The sequence below is a fragment of the Sander lucioperca genome, chromosome 5 (assembly GCF_008315115.2).
Source record: "Sander lucioperca isolate FBNREF2018 chromosome 5, SLUC_FBN_1.2, whole genome shotgun sequence".
In the NCBI taxonomy this organism is placed as follows: domain Eukaryota; kingdom Metazoa; phylum Chordata; class Actinopteri; order Perciformes; family Percidae; genus Sander; species Sander lucioperca.
Window position 1 is genome coordinate 8,194,063 of NC_050177.1, and position 22,445 is coordinate 8,216,507.

General features: G+C 40.4%; 2 protein-coding genes and 2 non-coding genes across 8 annotated transcripts; 1 reads left to right on the forward strand and 3 right to left on the reverse strand.

Moving 5' to 3' along the window:
* Positions 1 to 421: 421 nt before the first annotated feature.
* Positions 422 to 6,307, reverse strand: thap12b (THAP domain containing 12b). Its single transcript, XM_031296440.2, has 5 exons — positions 5,955 to 6,307; positions 3,842 to 3,962; positions 3,628 to 3,735; positions 3,480 to 3,516; positions 422 to 3,349 (listed from the first exon to the last, which is right to left on the reverse strand). The coding sequence occupies exons 1-5, from the start codon at positions 6,041 to 6,043 to the stop codon at positions 1,434 to 1,436; spliced, it is 2,271 nt and encodes a 756-aa protein (XP_031152300.1). The 5' UTR covers positions 6,044 to 6,307; the 3' UTR covers positions 422 to 1,433.
* Positions 6,308 to 6,901: 594 nt separating this feature from the next.
* Positions 6,902 to 6,973, forward strand: trnap-agg. The gene has a single exon. It is a non-coding gene; the product is annotated as a tRNA-Pro (tRNA).
* Positions 6,974 to 7,133: 160 nt separating this feature from the next.
* On the reverse strand, positions 7,134 to 7,205 carry trnap-cgg. The gene has a single exon. It is a non-coding gene; the product is annotated as a tRNA-Pro (tRNA).
* Positions 7,206 to 7,430: 225 nt separating this feature from the next.
* On the reverse strand, positions 7,431 to 19,735 carry dyrk1ab (dual-specificity tyrosine-(Y)-phosphorylation regulated kinase 1A, b). 5 transcript variants are annotated; one of them, XM_031296436.2, is made up of 12 exons: positions 18,919 to 19,735; positions 17,001 to 17,070; positions 15,135 to 15,331; positions 14,709 to 14,801; positions 14,381 to 14,569; positions 13,658 to 13,805; positions 13,259 to 13,545; positions 12,950 to 13,096; positions 12,435 to 12,575; positions 12,010 to 12,313; positions 11,572 to 11,696; positions 10,479 to 11,066 (listed from the first exon to the last, which is right to left on the reverse strand). In XM_031296436.2, exons 2-12 carry the CDS (start codon positions 17,011 to 17,013, stop codon positions 10,479 to 10,481), a joined length of 2,232 nt encoding a protein of 743 aa, XP_031152296.1. In that variant the 5' UTR covers positions 17,014 to 17,070; positions 18,919 to 19,735. The 5 variants fall into 5 exon arrangements, with proteins under 5 accessions (XP_035857095.1, XP_031152296.1, XP_031152297.1 ...); XM_031296437.2 differs by lacking the exon at positions 18,919 to 19,735 and adding an exon at positions 18,043 to 18,353; XM_031296438.2 differs by lacking the exon at positions 17,001 to 17,070.
* Between the last annotated feature and the right edge of the window lie 2,710 nt (positions 19,736 to 22,445).

Consider the following 22,445-nt stretch of genomic DNA (forward strand, 5'->3'; position numbering starts at 1 on the left):
GATTTTAATTTATAATTTTAATAATAATTTATACTCTTTATTGATCCCCAATGGGGAAATTACAATTTACCCTCTGTTGTTATTACACACTGCACACAGGCCTGAAATACACACACACATGCTCAGATGTCACATCATGTCAGAGTGAGTGGGCTGCGACTGCTGAACAGGCGCCCTGAGCGGTTCGGTGCCTTGCTCAACGGCACCTTGGCAGTGCCCAGGAGGTGAACTGGCACCTCTCCATGATGATGGTTTCCCATGTATCAAAACGACATGAATCAAATATTTACATTTACATGTTTTCAATGTGGTGTTTGCATGTCATTCTAAGGTGGTAACTAGATGGATCCAAAAAAAATTAAGCATACAACTAAAGACTAGAGAGTAGAAATGTTGCCACAAAGCTGACAGTAATTGTGCCTTAATTTGGCTTTCTGTACAAATTATTTTATTAAACCAAATGGAAAACAGATTGGGAAGGTATGTAAAATCTGACAAGTTAATCAACAATTTCTGTGGCAGCAAAAAAAAAGCACCATCTTGCCATAGCCTACATATTGACCACAATAACATACAATTACTTCAATTCAATTTTTTTTTTCTTTTCTTGATTTGATCAAATGCTATGTTCATCTGAATGTACCCTATAAATATATCAACTTTCAACATACTGGCCTTTTTTTAACTATCCAAAATATGTCACACTAGCAGTATACACTTTTTGTTTATTAAAAGAAATGTCTTCTCACTGAGCATGAATTTACGGAACAGCTGATATTGGTGTAACTGCTCCCTCTTGTGCTCCTTCTGCCTCATAGTCAGTGGAGAGGAATCAACGTGTTGTAGATCAACAGCGCCACCTGGCTCCGGGATGTGAATCACAAGCCCACAATGGAGAAAAGTTAATAGCATACGAGACGTATATGGCCGTTATTGTTTCTACAAAAAGAATCGCATCTACCAAATGCAACAAATAAAATAAATGACAACAAAACATGAAAATAACAATGAAACAACAATGAAACAAAATACTTTCCTTGAGATCACAGCATCATTACAGAGGAGGCTAATCACAATAAAACAGACTGACAAGGACTCAGAACTTTGAATATTTACAGATCGCGCCCCTGACAGTCTTACATCTCCAAACATTTTGTGGTGTTGCACTTTTTATTGAGTCTCCATGAGCTATTGTTTTAACAACATACAATAAGAAAAAAGGGTCATTTCTTTTTTTCTTGGAAACCTCAGGGACACAAATGGTATCCATTACCTGTAATCATCTGCATTCAAATCCTCAGTACGTATATCTAGGTGTACGTACACCAAAACATAAATGAGCGACCAAAGGAGGATGCATTTATGACTGATAACATACATTTCTTTCCTTTTTTGTCCCAGAACACCTAAGCGAAATCAGTGTCCGTGCCACATCATTTCATCGCGGCATCTTCCTCAGCCGCTTCCTCAGGCTCGGGCTCGGCCTCAGCTTCCGGATCGTCCTCTGAATAGAGTCTGCAATATTTGTCTACCATGACATCCAAGTCGTGCTTGACACGAGTGTTAATGTTGAGCATCGCGAGACTCTTGTTCCACTGCTCGGCGGGCATGCTGTCAAGATAAGCCTGCAGCCGCTCACTCGGCGTGTCACTTTGGTTGTCCTCCAGTTTCAGAACTGGCAGGGCGGAAAGCACCTTGAGGAAGGAGTTCACGTTGGGAAAGAACTTGACGTCTGGCAGCTGAAGGGTTTCGTGGATGGTGGTGGGCAGACGCACCTCTTTGCCCCTGTGCTTCCACTTGATTCTCCAGCAGTGAAGCTCGGCGGGGAGCGTGTCTGGGTTGGGCAGGTCGTTGCGGTAAACCTCTGCGTAGTTCTCCTCGGTGGTGTTGAACTTCATTTGGCCCATGACAGCCGGGACCAGTGACAGGCACTTAAGAGCTTTGAGGTTGGTCTCGGAGAACATGTCCTCCACCTCCTGCATGACGCCATGGATAACGGGGACGGTCACGTACTCCTTAAAATATGCCTCGGCTTGGATTTCACCCACGTCAGCTGCACGCTGTTTCCGAAGAAACAGCCTCGGCACCTTCACGGGAACCCCCATCACATTGGCCACGCTCACAGCCTCCTCGTACCAGAACTCATGGTAGACATCAATGTTGTCATTGACCTCATTTAGTGAATGCAGGACAGCAGTTAGACTGTTGGCGGCGAAAAACACATCGAGCGTTTCCCCTTGGAGATTCCTCCCGAAGGCTCTGGTGAAGGTGAGGACATTCTTTAAGATGACGACGGTGACGATGATCTCAAAGTCGGACAGGGTTTCTGTGACCGCGTAGGCATCGGCTGTGACAGCGTCGGCAAACTTGCCGTCGCCATTGTCCCGAATGCTGTCCATGCACAGCAGCAGGGGCGGCAACATATCTAGCAGCACGTCAAACACACTGTGCTGCTCGGTCCATCCTGAGCCAGAGGCTTCTTTTACCGCAGTTCCTTTCTCTTCATTTTTCTGGTAGTGAGTAGAGATGGCTTTCTCGAGCTCATCCTGAGTAAACGGGGTGGTGAAGAAAGCACCGATCCTTCGCAGAGTCTCCATGACGACCTGGACATTGGGAAAAGGAAGATTGTTGGCCAGGTGGATGTTCAGTGCCGTATGAGAGCAAGGCAGATGCAATGCCAGGGGATACTTCTCCATCAGTAATACTGCCACAGCTTTCATCTTGGTGGTGGACGTCCCAGTGGCCTTGTGGGCCTGACCACGGCAGTCCTCCATGCTGAGCCCCCAACGGTCAGTCAGGTGGGCCTCCAGCCTCTCTACCAGTGCAGACTCATCCCCAGCAAACGACATAAAGTCCAAAAACTCCTCTCGAAGGACGTTGTGCTGATTCACAAAGCGTAAAAATAAAGGCAGGTGTTTCTCGTTGGCAAATTCAACAAGGTCACCCGTCACTAGGGAGAAGAAGCGACTCTCCCTCACCTCCATTAGCATCTCCTCTCTCACTGTATTCTCACAGACGTCCAGCAGCTGGCTCTGCTGGGTTGCAGACAGGTATTCTGTGTTCACAGCGGTCGCCTGAAACCGCTTCCTCAAAGCTTCATCTCCGGCATTCATGCGGTAATCTAGAACGGCCTGGAAGTTGTTGGACATGTGTTCAGCTTCAGATGCTTTGCCAGTCACTAATGGGATGCTCTGTTTCCCTAACATGACCACAACCTCAAACAGGGATCGCAGGTATTCGCGGAACTCCTTCTCCTCTGTGGACAGCTGAGGTTCATCCTCATTGGTGCTCGTGCTATCCTCAATGGCGGCATCTTTTTTGGAAGAAAGCTGTTCAATAGAAGACGCCACTGGAGACAAGAGAGACAGACAAACAAACAAACAAAAAGGAACAGTGATCATTTTCAGTAAATTACTGAATAAAATGAACATGCCATTGTTTCACATTCATGAGCACGAATACATTTCCTATTGACTTACATCTCCTTTCTTTGATCTTCCTTAAATCTTCTTCAGTCTGAAATTAAAAACGTAATTCAATTCACAAAAATCCGACAACAGTTGGTCAAACTATCAAGTTTAAGACTGGGTACATTTAAACAACAAAGCTAATCAATATGTTTCTTACAAGTTCTTTAATCCGCTTGCGATGTCTGGTATGAGGATTTTTTAGATGGCTTGTCAGATCAAATATGGTTGGAATGGCTGTATCCTTCAATACAGTCCTGTAGGGGCTCTGAAAAGCAAAACAACTTAAATAAGCCATTTTCGGGAGACTCTCATTTTTGGGAAATAAGTGGAAACACGCTGCCAGGCACGTTAGAACCATGTTAGATACTTACTGTTTTGCAAACCATTGCTGGGTCGAAGTGTTTGGCACATAATCTGTAGTGCTTGTTCAACTGGTCTGATGTTTTCGCCTCTAGATCTGCTCTGCGGCAGTTCTCTACCCAGATTCGGCATCTAGAAAAGACACATGCTTTATGTGACATTTGAAAAACCGAAATGTACTCTGAGACAGTAGATGCGTCTGTATAAACTTCTTCATAGTGACAAGTGTCTTAAAAATTACAACAAGCATACTAAACTTTTTGAGTGTGGTGATGACAGACACTTTTGTTACACTAACGTACAAACAACAGATATCAAAGAGCCACTCACTAGAGCTGGGCGATATGGAGAAAATCAAATATCACAATATTTTTTACCAAATACTAGGGGTGGGAATCTCTTGGCACCTCACGATTCGATTCCGATTCAGAGGCCAACGATTCGATTCTAAACCGATTATCGATGCAACAATTTTTTAATGTACATTTCCATGCGTGATTTAAAAAAATATACATATAAATCTGAGTTTGCTACTCAGAGTTTGCTAATCACTTCCTAGACAAAGCAGCTAGACAAAGCTTAGATTTTGACATATACAGTATTTGTCACACACAAGTTTTAATGAAATGTTTTGTCTACTGAGGTTTTTATTTTGTAGTCATTCTATGCTTAAGCCTTAAACATGCTTGTGAAAGTCACCTTCTCTCCCAGTAATCTTCCATGTCAGAGGCCCAGTCATGTTTAAAGGTGGAGAATTGGCTTCTTAGAACATGATAAACATGAGGTGGTCAGATGTAATGTGATAAAGTAGATGAACAGCCTATATGTGTTTTGCCTAATTATTTTATGTATGTCTTATTAGATCATGTGTATATATTAAAGGTTTTTCCTTTTGGCCATTTTTGTGTGTTTTTTTCTGCCTAAACTCTAAGTTGTTGTCCATTATCCCATACTTTTTCAGTTACTCTGTTTTCTGATTTGTACTTGTCTGGAGACAGTAACTTTTAAATAAAAATCAACACATAAAAAAAAAAAAAAAAAAAAAAACTTAAATAAAATAAATAATCGATTAACTTATCAGAATCGATAATCAAATCGTTCTAGAGAGAATCGCGATGCATCTAAGAATCAATTATTTTTCCCACCCCTACCAAAAATACCTTGATATCGATACCGCAACCATATTGTAGGGTTGACTATTGATGCTTTCACAAAATATTTACACAATGAGATTTTTGATAAATAATCATCAGTAACGTGGATATAATGACTAAGTGGGTAAAGGCAAATAATAGAACAGCTAGAACAGTCTGGTAAGTTCAGAAAATGACATCACTTTACTGTAATGCAGCCTTTAAAACCAGGAAAAGACAACACTAATGCCATATTACGATATCCAAAATCTAAGACGATATCTAGTCTCATATCACAATATTGATATAATATCGATATATTGCCCAGCTCTACCACTCACTGCTGTGAAAATTTCTCACTAAGGTGAAAAAAGCTCTGGCCACAGCTCAGAAATTAAGTAATACATATAAATAAAATGTTTTTTCTTGCTTTATGTTGAATTTTCAAAAATGACATTAGCTTTGACTACATTACATTCAAGTAATGCGTGCCCGTTATGTGTAGGCCAGAGTGAAGACCACTAAAAGTGCTTTAGTTTTTGAGATACCCCTTACCGGAGGTAGAACAAAGCACAGCAATACTTTTCATGTTCTCTTAGGTCTCCCACATATGAAATGGATGCTTTTTTTCTGCAAAAGTGGTTTTGACAGAATATCGTGACACCCCACAAACAAAAGAAGTACAAATTAAAGCCGGGCCGAATGGGCGATGATACACATAAACTCAAGTAATTTCATAATACAAGCTCTTATTGCTCCCAGATGTTTTGATCCCAAAAACAGTGGACATGTGGTTAAAAGACATATCGCGTTTATGAGTTAACTGTTAACTAACTTTATCGTTACGTTAATGCTTTGGTTATTACGTAAGCTAACTTTTCAAATGTTATAATTCTCCAGTCAAAAGTCGTTTCTTGTAGTACAACTCTAAGAAAGCGCAGAAGGTTAAGTAAGGGTTACATCTTCGTTAACGTTAGAAATGATGCCTTACCTCTCAGGGTCCCGTGGAAACCGAAAAAATGCCAAATCTGACTGTGTGCTCTTCCGTGTACAGTTTGGGGCCGCGCAAAAATTCGGCATGCTTCAAGCTAGGTAGTTAGCTTAGCTGATTTATCTGACTATTATCATCTGCTTATTTTAGCGCTTTCGTTTGGAGAGTCTTGTGAACGCAGGTGATTTCTAACCCTAACAAACAACGTATATGATCTCAAATAGTGTCCAATAGGCGTTCCCATGAACAACTATCAAACAGTTTAGACTAGATTCAGGATTACAATCACACAACGGTTGAATTTGGAGTAGATCGTTTTGCAGGACAATGTCCCGCCCACAAAGCACTTGATTGGACGTAGATTAAGTCTGAAATATAACTATTGGTCGCTCGTGCAACACCGATCATTTCTATCGACCAATTAAAAGACAACCATTTTTTCTTCTTGACCCTTGAATGTCTCTGCTGCCATCCACTGGCTAACACACTACAAGACAGGAGCTAGCTAGCTAGCTAGCTACAATGGTAGGGCGACCAAGGATGTTTCACCGTTCTCTTAATACATCCATGTGTATTGGTATTAGCAGCATAGATACGCAATATGTATGGGTCGAGCAGTTCCATTGTCAATGTATTTATTTACTAATGGATATATTCATAAAGCTAGGTGATGTACGCTAGCAATCATCTGACGGCCTGTCAGAGAAAGAAAACAGAGCAATCGGTAACGTTATTACCATTACTTCCTCTTACTTGTTCCTCCCGGTCAGTATTAGCTATTAAGCTAGCTATGTCTTCATTCAAGTCAATTCCGTAGCTAGAATGCCGGTTTTTAAAAGGAATAAATACGTATACAAACCTAGTCTATCATGAAAACATAATAATATCGGTCTTATGTTACCTGGCTAGTAGTACTAAAATGAAAAGGGACAATACAATCGTCACCTGGCTCGTTGGTCTAGGGGTATGATTCTCGCTTAGGGTGCGAGAGGTCCCGGGTTCAAATCCCGGACGAGCCCTCATATTTTGCTGATGTATCTTCGGTTTTGTGCTACTCGAGAAGAAACATTAACATCGGTCAATGATCAGTATCTTCAGAAAATCCGTAACACTATAATAAAAGTAAAGACGCTTAACGGTTTAGAACCGCTAAGTCAGCCGAGTTTTACAAAACATAATGGGCTCGTCCGGGATTTGAACCCGGGACCTCTCGCACCCGAAGCGAGAATCATACCCCTAGACCAACGAGCCGGAACGTCAATTTGCAATGTCCAACATATTATAAGATTCTGGAATAAAATATATTCATATTTTCATTGTTACATACGTGCACATGAATTTAATTATAGCAAAGGCACTGTGTGATAATGTATTTTTGTGGATTATTTATTTATTTTTTTTTACTAGGGGTGAAGAGAGAACTCTTCCTGGAAATTAGCTAATGTAGATGGAGAACAATAAAGACACACAGAGCAATTCAATTAACTTCTTTTTATATATCATACATAAGACTGTCTTAATATAATACAAAGGGCATTGTCATAAACACAGCAAAGTCTTGACTAGATCTTACAATCTGTGGATACATGGACTTATCCTTTCCCCCATGCTGTTCAATTCTATAGTGCATGTTGCATGTACAAAAAAAGTGAAAAAATGTGAAATCAAAAATGAAAAGGATAAATCCAAATTAAATAAGAGGATTTCAACTTCTGTTGGGTGTTCAGATATGTCGACAAGTATACGTGTTTGTGTATAACCCACAAACTGAACAGGCTTATGAAAGATGGAACTTTTTTCAACCATGTGCTTCTCATATAACCAAAAAGTAAGGTTTGTGATGTACATGCACTTACAATATACCCTGTGAAAATTATTAAGGTTTGAAGATCTAGCTTTCCCTGTTTGATTCAAACCCTACCTCATAGTGTTGTCCTGATGTAGTCAAGTACCTTTGCCAAAAGGCAAGGTTTTGCCACTAAGAAAACAGGAGTTCCTGCCCACTGAATGGTCACCAAATTGACAAACATAATCAACATACCAGCAGGAGCAAGGTAGTGAGTTCTATACTTCCTTTATTAAAAAAATATAAATATATACATAAATTCTATTTCAACTATTAAAAAGGGGCTGCATTTCATGACAACTGCTCTAAATAAGAGGTCAATCAGCATGATCTGAAATAGGCGCACACTTACGAGTCACTGCAGTCAATTTTTTTTCTTTTTCAGTCTTTATTTTTGGAATGTTTAGTACCAGTATGAGTGCCAGTAATAAAACCACTGGCAATTTCTAAATGTCTCAAATTCTGCGGGGTATGAAAAATGATTGCAAATATGCAATTAACCTTGACATCCAGATAAAACCCCAATCTCAATATAGGTAGCTTTACATTTGTTTGTGGAAATACCAAGCATGATCTCTTATGATGGTTTCTCCTTTAAAATGACAACAGCATGACCTGTGGCCTGCCCTTTAATTTGAAAGGTGGCTGTGGGCAGGTTTTTCTGTCTAATTTCAAAGCTGGTAAAATGAGCAACAGAAGAAAGAAAGCACTTCAAAATCCCTGATATAAAAAAAAAAAAATTAAAAAAAATCTGGTTATTGACTAATGTTTTCAGGACATGCATGTCTGCCTAGGCAAAGCATGTGATTGTGGGCTGACGGACACCCTTTCCCTTTGAATAGGACAATCATGGGGGATCTGCCCTTCCAAATCAGAAAAATTCCATTCAACGCAAACCGATTTGCCACAATGATCCTTACCCTGCCAAGACATTAAGTCTTGCTTCACGGCAGAAACTAGCCAAGTTGACCAAATGATGTATGAAAGGCAGCAAAACCCTTTGAAATAGTATGATGGGGGGCAAAAGAAAAACGACGACACAGAAATAGAACGCATTAGTCTCCTTTTTTTTTCTTTTTTTTTTTTTTAAACCATCAGCTTCTATCTTGCTACTCCGGAGCCTGCAGAGTAACTACCAAATTCTCTAACATACCAAAGTTTTAAAAGACTCCCAAAATAATCTACCAATTAATATGGAAACAGTTTTGGTAAAACGTTGCAAACAAATCTGGCCCGAATACACAATAGCCAACGGTCTTAACAACGGTCTCCAGTTTTGCTAAAGTAATATATTGCAGCTGTTTGTATTGACGTTAAAATAAGATCTTGATAAACTTTGCGTCAAAGTGGTGAACTGCTACATTATTGGTTACAGACACCTATATGCTATAAAACAACTGCTTTGGTATAAAAACATATCCAAAGGGAAAATAAATTCTTGTAAAATTCACAGCATAATTTGAGGAGAAAAAAGGCAGTCACTTAACTCATTTTTTTCTTCAGTTTCCATGTTTTGGATGGAGAGACTTGTGCAGGTGGTTCTGATGAGGAACTACATGCAAAAGGGAAACATAACAAAACGTAAAAGGGTAGACTCTGGAATAGATAGTTCCTTCCACTGAATAAGATTTTCAAGGAAGTAATGTTTAGGAGGTTGTTGTGTACAATAAGACCCTGTTATGTGGGGCCCTGCTGAAGAAGAAATCTTTGTCGAGAAAGGCCTCAAATTACCATTCTTATTTACCTTTTCTAAGTTGTTTTAATTTCCTTAAAGAATTAAGGGCTGTCTAGAGAGAAAAATAGAGAAAAGCCATCTTAATTCAAATGATAATGTCCAGCTCCATCCCATTCCAAGTCCATGAGTCATAAGGCCAAAGGGTTATCTAGAACCAGCCACTGACTGTCTTCCTTTCACTGGGCCGGATCCTTTCGTCTCCCGTGCCCATCGCTGCTCTCATCTGTGCCGGGCCCGGTTGCAGCTTGCAGGACTACGGGGCCTCTAGGCCTGAGGGGTGGTGCTTCCCTCTCCTTTGACCCGACTGGTGTCAGTATCCACCTGCAGGGTCTCCTCTTCACTCGGCCAGCACATGCTATAGGGACTCCACTGCTATGTGCTCCCCTTTAACAGAGTTACACAATACCGACCAACAACAAAGAAATATCACCGCAAACATTTTCCCTCATTGTCAAGCTACAGGATTTACAAGCAGCTTTTACGAGAAATTTCACTTAAAAAGGGCAAAATAATTAAGAACCGGTGGAACAGTAATGTCAGGCAGTCCACGGAATGACCCGAAAGAGGACGCCAGCATTTCATCACCAACAGCTACCTGCAAAACAGCTTCAAACTTTCCTCTGAAATGCTCCTTAGAAGATTTTGCCACATAATACCATATGGTGATTACTTGGTGGTTACATGAAACTGGTGAAATGGTAAGATGGATGTCTCAATCTCACTATGGTTATTCCGCAGTATTATTTTGTGCCTAATGATTGCAAAAGAAAAACTGATGAAAATTACATATATACTTTTTAACAAAGGTTTTTCTCTGTAGTAGCGGTTCAGTGATATCTCCCTTCTGACGTGAGCAGCTTTTGTTCTCAACACACCTTGTAGTAAAAAAACACCACCTTAAAAATGACGCACAGGGGGAACACACAGCCAAATGTCAGTGCAGTCACGAGCTGGCCATAGAACTCTGCTGCACACACACTCCAGTCATTGGAGACTCCTCCCGGTCCATGCCCTGCCTCATGCCCAGGTGGCCCTCCGCTAGGTAGTGGGCAGGCCCTGTGTTCGTGCCCATGGAGAATGCAGGGTGCGCTGCCATGCCAGTCTCCTGCCGTGGGTTCGAGAAGGCACCTAGGCCCATGCTCAGCCCACCATTCTGACCAAAGTCAAGGGCCCCGGCAGGCAAATGGCGGAGCTGGTAGGCCTGGTTGCCATGGTTCCCAGTGGAAGAGGACGATGTAGAGGAAGAGGAGGCAGAGGAAGACAGGGAGGTCATGGACAGATGGCCATGAACCACCTCCATGGAGTCCTGTGTCGAGGAGCTGTGTGTCGGGGAGGTGTAGTGGCGTGGGCGTGGCCGCGTAGCCATCATCTGCCCGTGGTGGTGATGAGCATGTGAGTGGGGATGCAGGGCCTTAGGGTGCTGAGGTGGAACATGGAAGGTGGTCTCCTGAACTGGGTGGGTCTCACCAGTGACTGACTCGGGTCCAACGCCACCTCCCCACACCAGCGGGGGTGGGTAAGGCTGTCTTGCCTGTCAATGTCAAACAAATAAGAGTCAGTTGTGGAATACGACCGCGCCGCTAGCATCGTTTTAATTTTATGGTCTGCAAGAAGATTAGACAGAGTTGACATAGTTCCCAATTTAGGAAGCATAACAAATTCTTTTGGCAATGTTACTTTTATTAAATCGGATTCTAAGACCACAGTTTTTAAAATATGATGTTAATACTGTCTTGTATTAAGATCAGACCATCAACAAGTCAATCAAGCAATATGGAAAAATACGATATTTCTTTAAAGGATTTGTTTATTAGTCAAATGTATTAAACTTCTTTTAAATTTGTTCTGAAAATATCTTCATTAAACAGCTTAAAATAATGGGGGTAGCCTCTGTGCACATGGTGAATGAGCAAACATGTATAAGATTTTGAAAATACAGAAGAAAAAAAAACACTCAAAATTTTCATTTACAACCACCACAAGAACTCCACTGAGTATCAGATGAAATTTCAGATGGTTGTGGGTATCTTACTGACCTGTGGGCAGAGGCTGTCACCATCGATGGCAGGCAGGGCCGTGCCGAAGTGTCCTCCACTGTGCAAGTGGTGATGGGTAGGGTCTGATCTTGCTCTGCCACTGGTACTTGTCCCAGATGATCCTCCTAAAAGTTAAACAAAAAAAAGTGTCACGAGTGCAGTCTCAACAACCTGACCTAGAATAGGTCAAATGTTACAGTAGGATTACCTAACGTTCAATGAAGCCAGGTTTTTTTTATGGTTAATAACATGCTACAGTTAAGTGTTGATGCCAACTTTCACAAAATCAATATGATAAACGTCAACTGAAAATGAATGAGTACATCAACGTGATAACATTTCTCATGTTAACTTAGAACACAACAACAGACAAATCAATGTCTTTCACTACTTTAAATGAAGGACAGTGGACCAGCAGAGTGTTCAGGTGGCCGTTACCTGAACTAGAGGAGGTGCTGGAGGTGGTTCCTGAAGACTGGGACTGCTCTAAGGCGGGGCTTGTAGACACGCTGCTGCTTGTATTGGTCCCCTCATCCGCAGTCTTCTTGAAGAAGCTGTGCTGCAGGGCATAGTAGGGCTGGATGCGGCTCTTGGGGTCATAGTCCAACATCCGGAGGATCAGGTCCTTAAACTTCAAGTAGTCAGCAACAGCATGGCCAGACTCCCCTGCCCGCCGGCCACCTGGACCCCCTGTCTCCACACCCAGGATGGAGTGGAGCTTCCGCGAGGCTGGAGGCTTATACTGTTTTAAGGCGGAGTACACAGCGATTAAGTTATTTACTCAGCCATGGCTTTTGTATATCGTCGCACAATCTACCTTGGTTTTCACAATAATCACAAAACACAAACTGCAGCAAACTCACCCTTTTGCCATCTTTGGTCTTCTTAACACTCCATGTACCATCCGAAAGCTTCTCAAAGAACTTTCTGGCTTTTGGGGCTAGGTCCATTATGTGATTAGGCGGGATACCTAGAACCTCGACTATTTTGTTCATCTGGTCCACCTGGGGAACAAGGTATCAATCAAGTTACTGTAATGTTCACATTGTACAACTGTAATTTAAAAGACAGCACACTGAATCCATTTTTATATACAGTAAATGTGACGTTAAATGTCATCCTAAGACAACTCAACTGTCAAAACATTTAGGCTGAGGCAAGTGGCCACAATAACTGGAGACAACAATGTCAAGGCTTGATAACTGAGTGATGTGGTACGTTTTAGGCTGTGGAAATCCACTTCGCAATCTTTGAGGCCTACATGACATTTGTAGGCTAGACATCAGGTGAAGAAATGACAATAAAACCACTGCCGTTCTCAGTTGTATTACAAAACACAACACAGCACAAATCTGAGAAGTATTTTGGTTTCTTGTACCTCATTGGCTCCGCTGAAGAGAGGTTCTCCAGTGTGCATCTCTACCAAGATGCAACCCAAGGACCACATGTCGATGGCCAGGTCGTAGGGCATTCCCAGCAGCACCTCTGGCGAACGGTAGAAGCGACTCTGGATATATTGATATATCTACAAAAAGAAAGCAGGGACAGTCAGACTCCCCATTTGCCTGTAAACTCTAAATGACTTAATAATTACACCACAATGTCTATAAGCAACAACTATCACACACTTCTCAGGGACATTCTTGCACACGTTTTATTGCTGATAAGGAAAACTGCAGCTAGATACCCTTTGTCCCAGTTGGCATGAACTGCCAAAGTCCACTATTTTAATGGCACTCCTCTTGGGGTTACAGAGGAGGATGTTCTCAGGCTTCAGGTCACAGTGGATGATGCTGAGCTCAGGCGTGGCCAGGAAGAGCAGCGCCGTGCATAGCTGCTGGGCAAACTTCCGGGTGAGGTTGAGCGAGACACCGCGGAAGTTGGTATTTCGGAGTAAGTCATACAGGTTATATGAAAGCATCTCAAACACGAGGCAGAGGTGGTTCCGGAACATGAAGTGACGCTTTAGGTGAACTGCAGAAAAACAACAAAAAAATTTTTTTTACCCATGTTAGTTAAATACAGGAAACGCATTTTGATTTCTTTTGTCTTGTCAGATCAGGGGGAAATTTCAAGAGTGGGTTACCGATGTAGTATTTCATCTCGGTATCATGTTTGTTCATGAGCTCTAGGAGGCGCACTTCAATCTGGGCTTGATTGAGGAAAGCTTTCTTGTTCTTGATGATCTTAATGGCAACCCATTCCTGCTCAGCACGGTCATACGCTTTCACGACCTAAAGATGTCAACAAGAGCACATATTCATGTTTCCCAATGTCAAAATCACAACTGTTCCTTTGATGACAAACATCCACTTTTCAAATGTTAACTGCACATCGATTAATCGATTAGTTGTTTGATCTGTAAAAATGTCAAAACATGGTGAAAAATGTGGATCAGTGTTTCCCAAAGCCTAAGATGACGTCCTCAAATGTCTTGTGTTGTCCAAAACTCAAAGATATTCAGTTTACTGTCACAAAGGAGAGAAGAAACTAGAAGATATTCACATTTAACAAGCTGGAATCAGAGATTTTTTTTTTTTTTTTAATAAAAAAATGACTCAAACGATTAATGGATTATCAAAATAGTTGGTGATTAATTTAATAGTTGACAACTAATCGATTCATCGATTCATCGTTGCACCTCTAGAAAAATCTTCAGCAAGTGGATTTATACAGAGCTAAAATTAAACCATCATGTGTTTCTCCGAATTGAAGACAAGTTTCTCTGTCACATGCACTCAAACCAAGTGTGTGCTGTGTGTGTGTGTGTGTGTGTGTGTGTGTGTGTATATGACGTATAATCAAGCACCTGTCCAAATGATCCTTTTCCTATCAAGGAATCAATCTCATAGCGGTCCATCCACTTCTCCCCATTCTTGACGATGTAGTCGTAGTTATCATCGTCATAGCCGTCATTAAAGACTTTCCTCTCTTTTTTGTGACTGGAGTCTTCACCCTGACCCTGTTGGTGCCGTCGCTTCTTTTTTGCATAATACACCTATACATCAAAAAGTAAACAATTCACATGATCACACTTGATGACGTTTTATATTACTCTTAAAACGTCAATGTTTTACAAATCGTCACAATGTAACAAACAAATGATTATAGATAAATGCATTTAATGAAAAACAAACCTCATTGATGTGTTTGTATGTTTTGATAAGGTCAATGGAGAGCTTCCTCAGGGGAGCTGAAGTTGGGTCACGAAAGCACTGGGGCATGTGCCTCTGAAGTAACAAATGGGAAAGTCACAACATTTCATTAACAAACTATATGCACAGTACTTTTTTTTTTTTTTTTTTTTTTTTTTTAAGTAACAGGGCTTATCTAAATTGCTAATGGTAAATCTTAGAGGCCATTCGTTAAATGACATACAATATGTGTTTGCACAATATCAAATGGCCAGACTAAAAGAACATTTACAAGCAGCTACTCTGCCTGGTGACAGCAGCAAAAAGGGAAGTAGACTTTCATATCCCATTAAATATTGCAATTCTTGTAACACTACACATCAAGACTAAAAGAAATGCAAGAGCTGGGGTAGGGTAGAGTTAGTGTACCTGATTGGCAGTGAGCTGTGGTGTCTGGTCGCTGTACGGTAAGACCGTAACAGATTGGTCAGTGCTTGGCTGGTGGCGGTCACTGTACTGCTGGTGCGTATGGGGCATTGGAGCAGCCATCTGAAGACCAGCAGTGTGTAAAGAAAAAGAGGGCGCAAGCCGGACGGACGAAGGTTTGCATGCTGAAGTCTCTCCTCCTAGAAGAAATTAACACCGCTATGAGTTGCATATTACCTTAATTTGACATTATAACAAAACACACAAAGGAGGGAGAGGTGTAATAATCTTGATGTAACACAGCAGTATTTCCTCTCTTCCACACAAGCAATTTCCAGCCCAAAAATAAAACAGGTTGCGATATTTGCTTCTTACTGTACTGATTTAATATAAATGGGCATTATTTGTGGGTTAATCAAACCAGTGAGAATTTCCTTAACACAGTAATGTCCTTTGGGAAAGAAAAATATATGCAAAATGCAAATTATGCATTTGTAATATTTACATGCATGTTGAAATGATCAAGCTCACCCTTTAACACAGACAAAAATGATCATAAGATGTTGCGAACAATAAAGAAGGGTTACTTCATTGTTAGGATAAATGTCAGATTAATACAATGTCTTTTGTTAACATGTAAAGTCAAAAAAATGCATCAAAGGATAACCACAAAATAAAAAAATAGCAGTAATATATCAACCTTTGTGAAGAAAAGGGAGCACAACAGCAGGTTTAACAGTGAAAAGGGGTGAAAACAAAGCATCTCCACACTAAACAGTGAATCATCCTTCATTTTAAGCCAGAAGGAATCAAAAAATTATCAAATAGCATGTTCAGCTATCAGCATCTCTCACCAGACAACACAATTCACCAGTGCTACACAGTAACCACTATTCAGAATCCCAGCAACAGCACCTAATTAGCATAGCCTATCACCACAGAGATACAGCGTGATTTGGCAAGCCCATCAATGCACAGACCAATCACAACGCAGTATGCAAATAGCCTACTTTTGTTGCCAGGGCAGAGCTGCTCCCATTTTCCAATGAGAAAACAAGAAATAAACAAGAAATAAAATTGAACTTTGGCACACTTAGACGCTGCTTTCAGCACAAGAGCCTGACAGCAAAATAGCTGCACAGCCCAAAACCTGCACTCCATATGAGAGCATTAGAAAGCTGACCCAGCTTTGGAAAAGGAAAAAATACACATTCACTGACAGAAATAAGAGGAACTGTAAGATGATAGGGCACAGGCAAAGGCTGTATTTAAAAAAAACTAGGATATTTTATGTACTATATAATTATAAATATATTATATATAAATATATGATATATATATTTGTACATGTATGTATCCATTGTATAAAAATAAAACTATGTATTAAATAAAACCTCATGTTGCAAGGATGGTCCCAACTATAATGTTAAAGCAAAACAAATGTGGATACATTAGATAGGCCTAAATCCAATACATTTTATTTGAATCTGTTTATACGTGTATTCAATTTAAAGCGATTTACACAGTTTAAAGTGATCAGAATAATTTGTCTTGATGACTAGTGTGTCTATGTTCCTGTTTGTTTTGCTGAGACCTAAAAACAATTATTACAAACTAATTTTAATCACTCGGAGCGCCGTCATCAAATAAAAAGTTAAACTGCATTAAATGGATATTTAAATACTACATCCGCCAATTCCAATAATTGAATAATGATTTAAGTTGGACTTTTTCCCCACTTAAGACTGTCCTAACATTCGTGAGCCTGGATATCAAATTCAAAAACAGCGAAATAAATAAAAGAGAAGAAGATCTTAGGTGCACCACTTCCCACCAAAGGGTTAAGGCTTAATATATATAGCAGCTAACCTGGATGCATCATCTCCTGTAAAATGTCATATCATCCTGGGAGGAGAGTCCAGCAGCAAACCACAACCCACTATAAAGGATAAAAACATATCATTATCATTGTGCATTGCTGGTGGGGATATAACTTCATAGTGGTTCAACTTTTGGTGAGAAGAAGGGACAGAGGGCCCCTAAAGAACAGAGGACACCCCAAAGCTTTGAAAAGTGTGCTTGGGGTAAATGTATAAACTTTGGGAGAATTAAAAAAATAAAGCTGAAATTCAATAAAGGGCAAGCTGCTTATGTATCAACAGTCAAAAGCCGGTCATGTCCGGGCAATTAAAGTTTCTTGTTAAACTGTTAAAAGATGAACAGTTCACTCAGAGAGGCACAGACTACAAAACATTCAACAAAACAAATTAATATTGTTGTGGACTTAATAGCACTGGTTCTCCTCTCAGCATGTCCATAGTCACTATACTTTTATTTCTTTTTTAAATAATAGTGGATAGGTAGCCCAACCGAAATCACTGTACGTGCGTTATAATACAGTACTGTACGTTACTGTGTCATGCAAATTGACAAAGAAGTAAAAAAAAGTTTGGTTTGAGCCCATTTTACAAACACAATACCTGACATCAGACTAACTATGGGGTGGATTTAACATTTTAAAAATCACCAACCCTAATGGGAAAATTTAAGCTGTATTTGACCACCAAAGCCATTTTGCAAGCGCACTTGTAGCTCTTTACTGTCTCCTAAACGTTTGATTGTTCTTTATTTTCAGTACTGACACATGAACAGTTCCTTTCCTGGCTCTATTCATCACGCCATTAACGGGCCTATTTAGGTGTAAATATAACGACAGCTAGCTTGCTATTAGTAGCAGTATCATATCATAAGGGATAGCTGAGGATCTCTGTAACAAACCTATGTGTCATCTTCTCACGCCCAACTGATTAGATCCATCCCAAAGCTGAATCAAATGTAACCCATCCAAAACAATTAAAAGCTAACGCCCGTGAATAAAGACGTAACGTTACCCGAGTAGCTCTGTACTTACAGATGATGGGGTAGATATCGTCATGGTTGGAATTTAGAAAGCATATTCAGTGTTAATTTGCGTCCTCTCTTGCTACATATCGTTCGTGTATGCATCCAATTCCTCGTATAAAAAGGCAAACGCATTCAGGCTCACGTTACCGTTAGCAGCCTTAACTAGCTAACGTTGTCGTCGTTAACGTTACCCTGAAAACTGCGGGACAAGCAAGCATATCTCTCACCAATCCAACGTTAGCTTGTGACGCTGTGTTCAGCCAGCGGGTTGTGGGGCCCATTCAGCTGGTTCGTCAACAAGTCAGCGTTAACCATTAGCCAGGTTAGCCGAATTAGCTACCAGGCGTTAGCCAGGTGAGCTTCCGTAACGTTACTGTATAACTCTAAAACCCAAACTAACGTTACACCTACTATATATATATATACACACACATATACAGTTAAACATTGCATCGGCAGTAAATCAAATGGGGCTGTTAGCTAGCACGGAAACATTTGCTTAAAACGTACAATGACAGTGTCTAACATCGCAGGTTTAACGTTAGCTGTAACGTTACCGTTAACACCGTGCCAGAATGACACTCCGAGCCCATACAATCCTCCAGCTAACAACAAGCTGAAAAACTGTTCCCGTCAAACATTAAAATTAGTCCGCTGACCTACTGACTGAAAGCAAATGTTAGCGCTGGCTTTAGCGGAGTCGGCACCGCCACACAATGTTAGCTAGCCGCCACAGCACAAGCTAACGTTACCACTCTCAACTTCACTGTCGCGTCCATCAATGTTAACCATTCACGTAACATATAATACATACATCTGCGAAAGCGTGAAATGTTAAGCTAACGAAGGCAAATGTGAAAGATTACATTTTACAATGTCTCACCTCTGATGGCACGATCTTCATTTAAAGTCCAATAACCTGTATGATGAGGAAACTTATCCAGCTTGAGATTCTCCCCTCCCTGCACGGTTAACGTTAAATCCACTGATCCCCGTCCTCTGATCGGCACACTCTAAAATAATTCACCGGCCAGATTTAATACGCTTTACATATCCCGAGCTTTGATGAACAACATCAGCGATCGAAGCAACTTTGAATAACGTTACTATCAGCTGATGACTAGCAACATGCTAACGTTAACTAGCACGCATAACTCACTAGCTAACCTTAGCGAGCTGGCTAGCTAGTTGACAAAATGAGCGCAGCTAACATTAGCTACCTGCCCTGGCTAGCCTCAAGCTAACAGTTCTAGCTACCGCTAAATAAACGTTATGCCAAATCCTGATTTTACGCTCTCTTTGCAAATTTAGCGTCGGCCACTTCGATAAATACGTCAATACAGTTAAATCCAGAGTATTTAAAACATGAAACAGAAGCCGTGTCCTCTGATAATTTTGGTTAGGAATTTTGTGTCAATTTTCACAAAATGGCGCGCGGTCCAAACCTGCGCAGTGAACCGGCCCGGTGGACCAGAGACACGGACAACTGAGTTAGTGCGGCGCCGCCTAATTATTTCAACTATGTTAAAACGTCGGCCTTTTGATCTTCTTGATCCGATCCACTAGACGCATTTCGATATCCAAAAACGTCAAATATATATCCACTGACAGCATTATTCCGGCGGGAAGGGAGAACATTTGAAAAGACTGAGCTGGGGAAAAAAACCCTCCTGACAAAATGGCGATGCTCTAGCTTGTTGCCATGGCAACTGTCAATCAAAAGAATAAAGTACCCGGATGCACCAATGACGAATAAAATCTAGCTGGCCAGAGTTACAGGACACATAACTCCAGTGGTGTCCCTGTCTGTCTTTTTAACCGTGTTTGGCCTGTTGCTACCATCCGGCAGAAATGTTGGCTATATACCCTTTACTGTGTTTATTTTTACAATTTGAAACTATTATTGCCCTTTATGATGGTAACCGGTGTGTGTTTGTTTTCCTATTTTCTTTCTTTAGTGTTGGTAATTTAAAGAATAACTTGGCCAAAACTCCTTTACAACAAGAGCCATAGCCAGGATTGTGTATAATAATAATAATAATAATAATAATAATAATAATAATAATAATAATTCTAATATTTCATATTCAGATAAGTTCAATTTACTATAGCCTATTTATTTATTTTTAATGTAAAACAACTATATTTCCTCCTCTTCTTTACAGTCTTTTTAGTAGGGTAATTCCCTACTAAAACATTCCACAGGCAATGTTTCGCTGCTGAGCTGAAGTGGAAGAATAGTAACAAAAACAAGCAATTTTGTACTCAAAACACAGTAACTTGGAATATATATCTACTGAAGCCTAAGATAAACTTTGGGATATAGTTTTGCACAGAGATAGTACTGAGCCTACTTATTTTACCTTTAAAGAGGGGATCTTTTGTCCTTAAAGATGGGTTCTCTGAATGAATTGTTTTAAGACAGACTTGAAAATTGTGAACCTACCCTTTAACGTAGCCTTGACACTTCTTGAATCTAAATGTGATAACAGTATGAACTTTCAATCAATGTTAAGAAAGCAAGAAATAGGCTACACTTTAATGTCAATGAGTGAATAATTAATAAGGGCAGCTTTTCTGCTGTACAACTTTAAGTCAAATATAGCTATTATCCCAAGCATTGTTGACATAAACTTTGTTGCTTTCTCAAAACACTTGTTAGTCCACCTGAGACTGTTATGCCAGTTAACCACTGCATACAGCAATTATTTCCATGTACTCCAGGCCCAAGAGGTTCAGATAACAATCTATGGTATCTGTGATCTGAGTAAAATTGTCAGTTTATGACATCTGCTGGTTGTATGCTTACCCCAGATTTTTTTTAAATCATCGAAAACTTGGTGCAAGACGATGAAGTGCTTCATTAAAGACAAGTACAATAATTTCAGAATCAATACAAAAACTGACAAGCAACCAATGTTAACGACTTTAAAATAGGTGCCATATATTTACTCCTTCTGGTCCTAGTCAGCACTCAGGCAGCAGAGTTCTGAATCAATTATAACTGACTAATGACTTCTTTTTTTTTGCGTAGACCAGATACGGGAGAATTGCCTGGCCTGCTGGATATTAAAGCATGCATTGGTCTCTCTGTGTAGAGACCTCTGTGTAGCTCAGAGAAAGAAATGGCCACACCATATTTTGCCCAAAGGCTTAGTTCTGAGTCGAAGACGACACCAAGGTTTCTTGCCTGCTGGCTTGACGTAGGTCCTAGAGAATTTGATTTTGTGGCCACTATCTCTCATTTACTCAGAGCTGCACAATTTTCTCACCTGCCAGAAAGAAATGATTAGCTAGCTTGGTAGCCTCCAACAGTTATGGGCAATTTAGGTAAATAATATGTCCATCCATACGCACATATTCTCTAAACAAACTTATTCTGTTGAGGGTCAGCGCTCTTTGGCTAACAGGTTGGATATACCTAGGTATAACTATAGGTAGTCTATCACAAGGCAACCACATGTAGACAGAGAAATACTCACACCTATGGGCAATGTACTTTACCTGCCCATTGACTATGGGAAACTCTTATAGACACAGGGGAACACGGAACATCACACAGAAAGGGCCCAGGCCCAGACAATCAAAGACTAGACTTATTTTTATTAGGCACTAGTGCTAACCACTGCCATGCCTAAATAATGGCTGTCCAGTCCAGAATTGCCCCACTGACAGATCACAACACAGACCTGAATGCCATTGACCCTGTGGCACACCTTACATGACAGGCAGACACTGCGATGGGGCTCTCAAGGTATACTGTCTAAATATGTACCTACACTGTAATATTACACAAAACAAATTCAAGGCATAATAGTCCTATTCTAAAGTCATATTTTAAAGTGCAATACATATTCCATTGTTTTTGGGCAGTTTTGCAAAAATATGTTGATAATATAATGTTTACTTTAGAAAAACATGTGCTTAGTTAGTTAACAACATACAGTACAGTCCATTAGTTTCTGTAAAAACCTATGCCTGAATATGCAGAGGATGCATTGGAGAAATATCACCCTGCTTAAAATTAAGGCAAACTGCAGTAATGGTGTTTACATTTGCTTCTTCCCCTACAATAGTCAATAGCAGTCATCAAGTAAATCATGCTTCTGGGTCGAGACATTAGCTGTAAGGAATACTTTACCCCAGAATGATGATTTCTCTATTACTAATCCTCAACTTTTTGTGCCATTTAACAACAGCAAAACAAATCAAATTGTGAAGTAAAAGTGAAGCACAAGCTTTTTAAGACTTTTATGCATGTCATGTATTTTCACTACAATTTTGCCAAATGCACAGCTTCTGCAAAATATTCCTTATGCTCACTTCTATGTTATTACTGGCCAGGGGTACTGCCTGGCCAACTATATATTTTACTTGCTAACCCAACTATATTTAAAGGGGAAGTCTTTG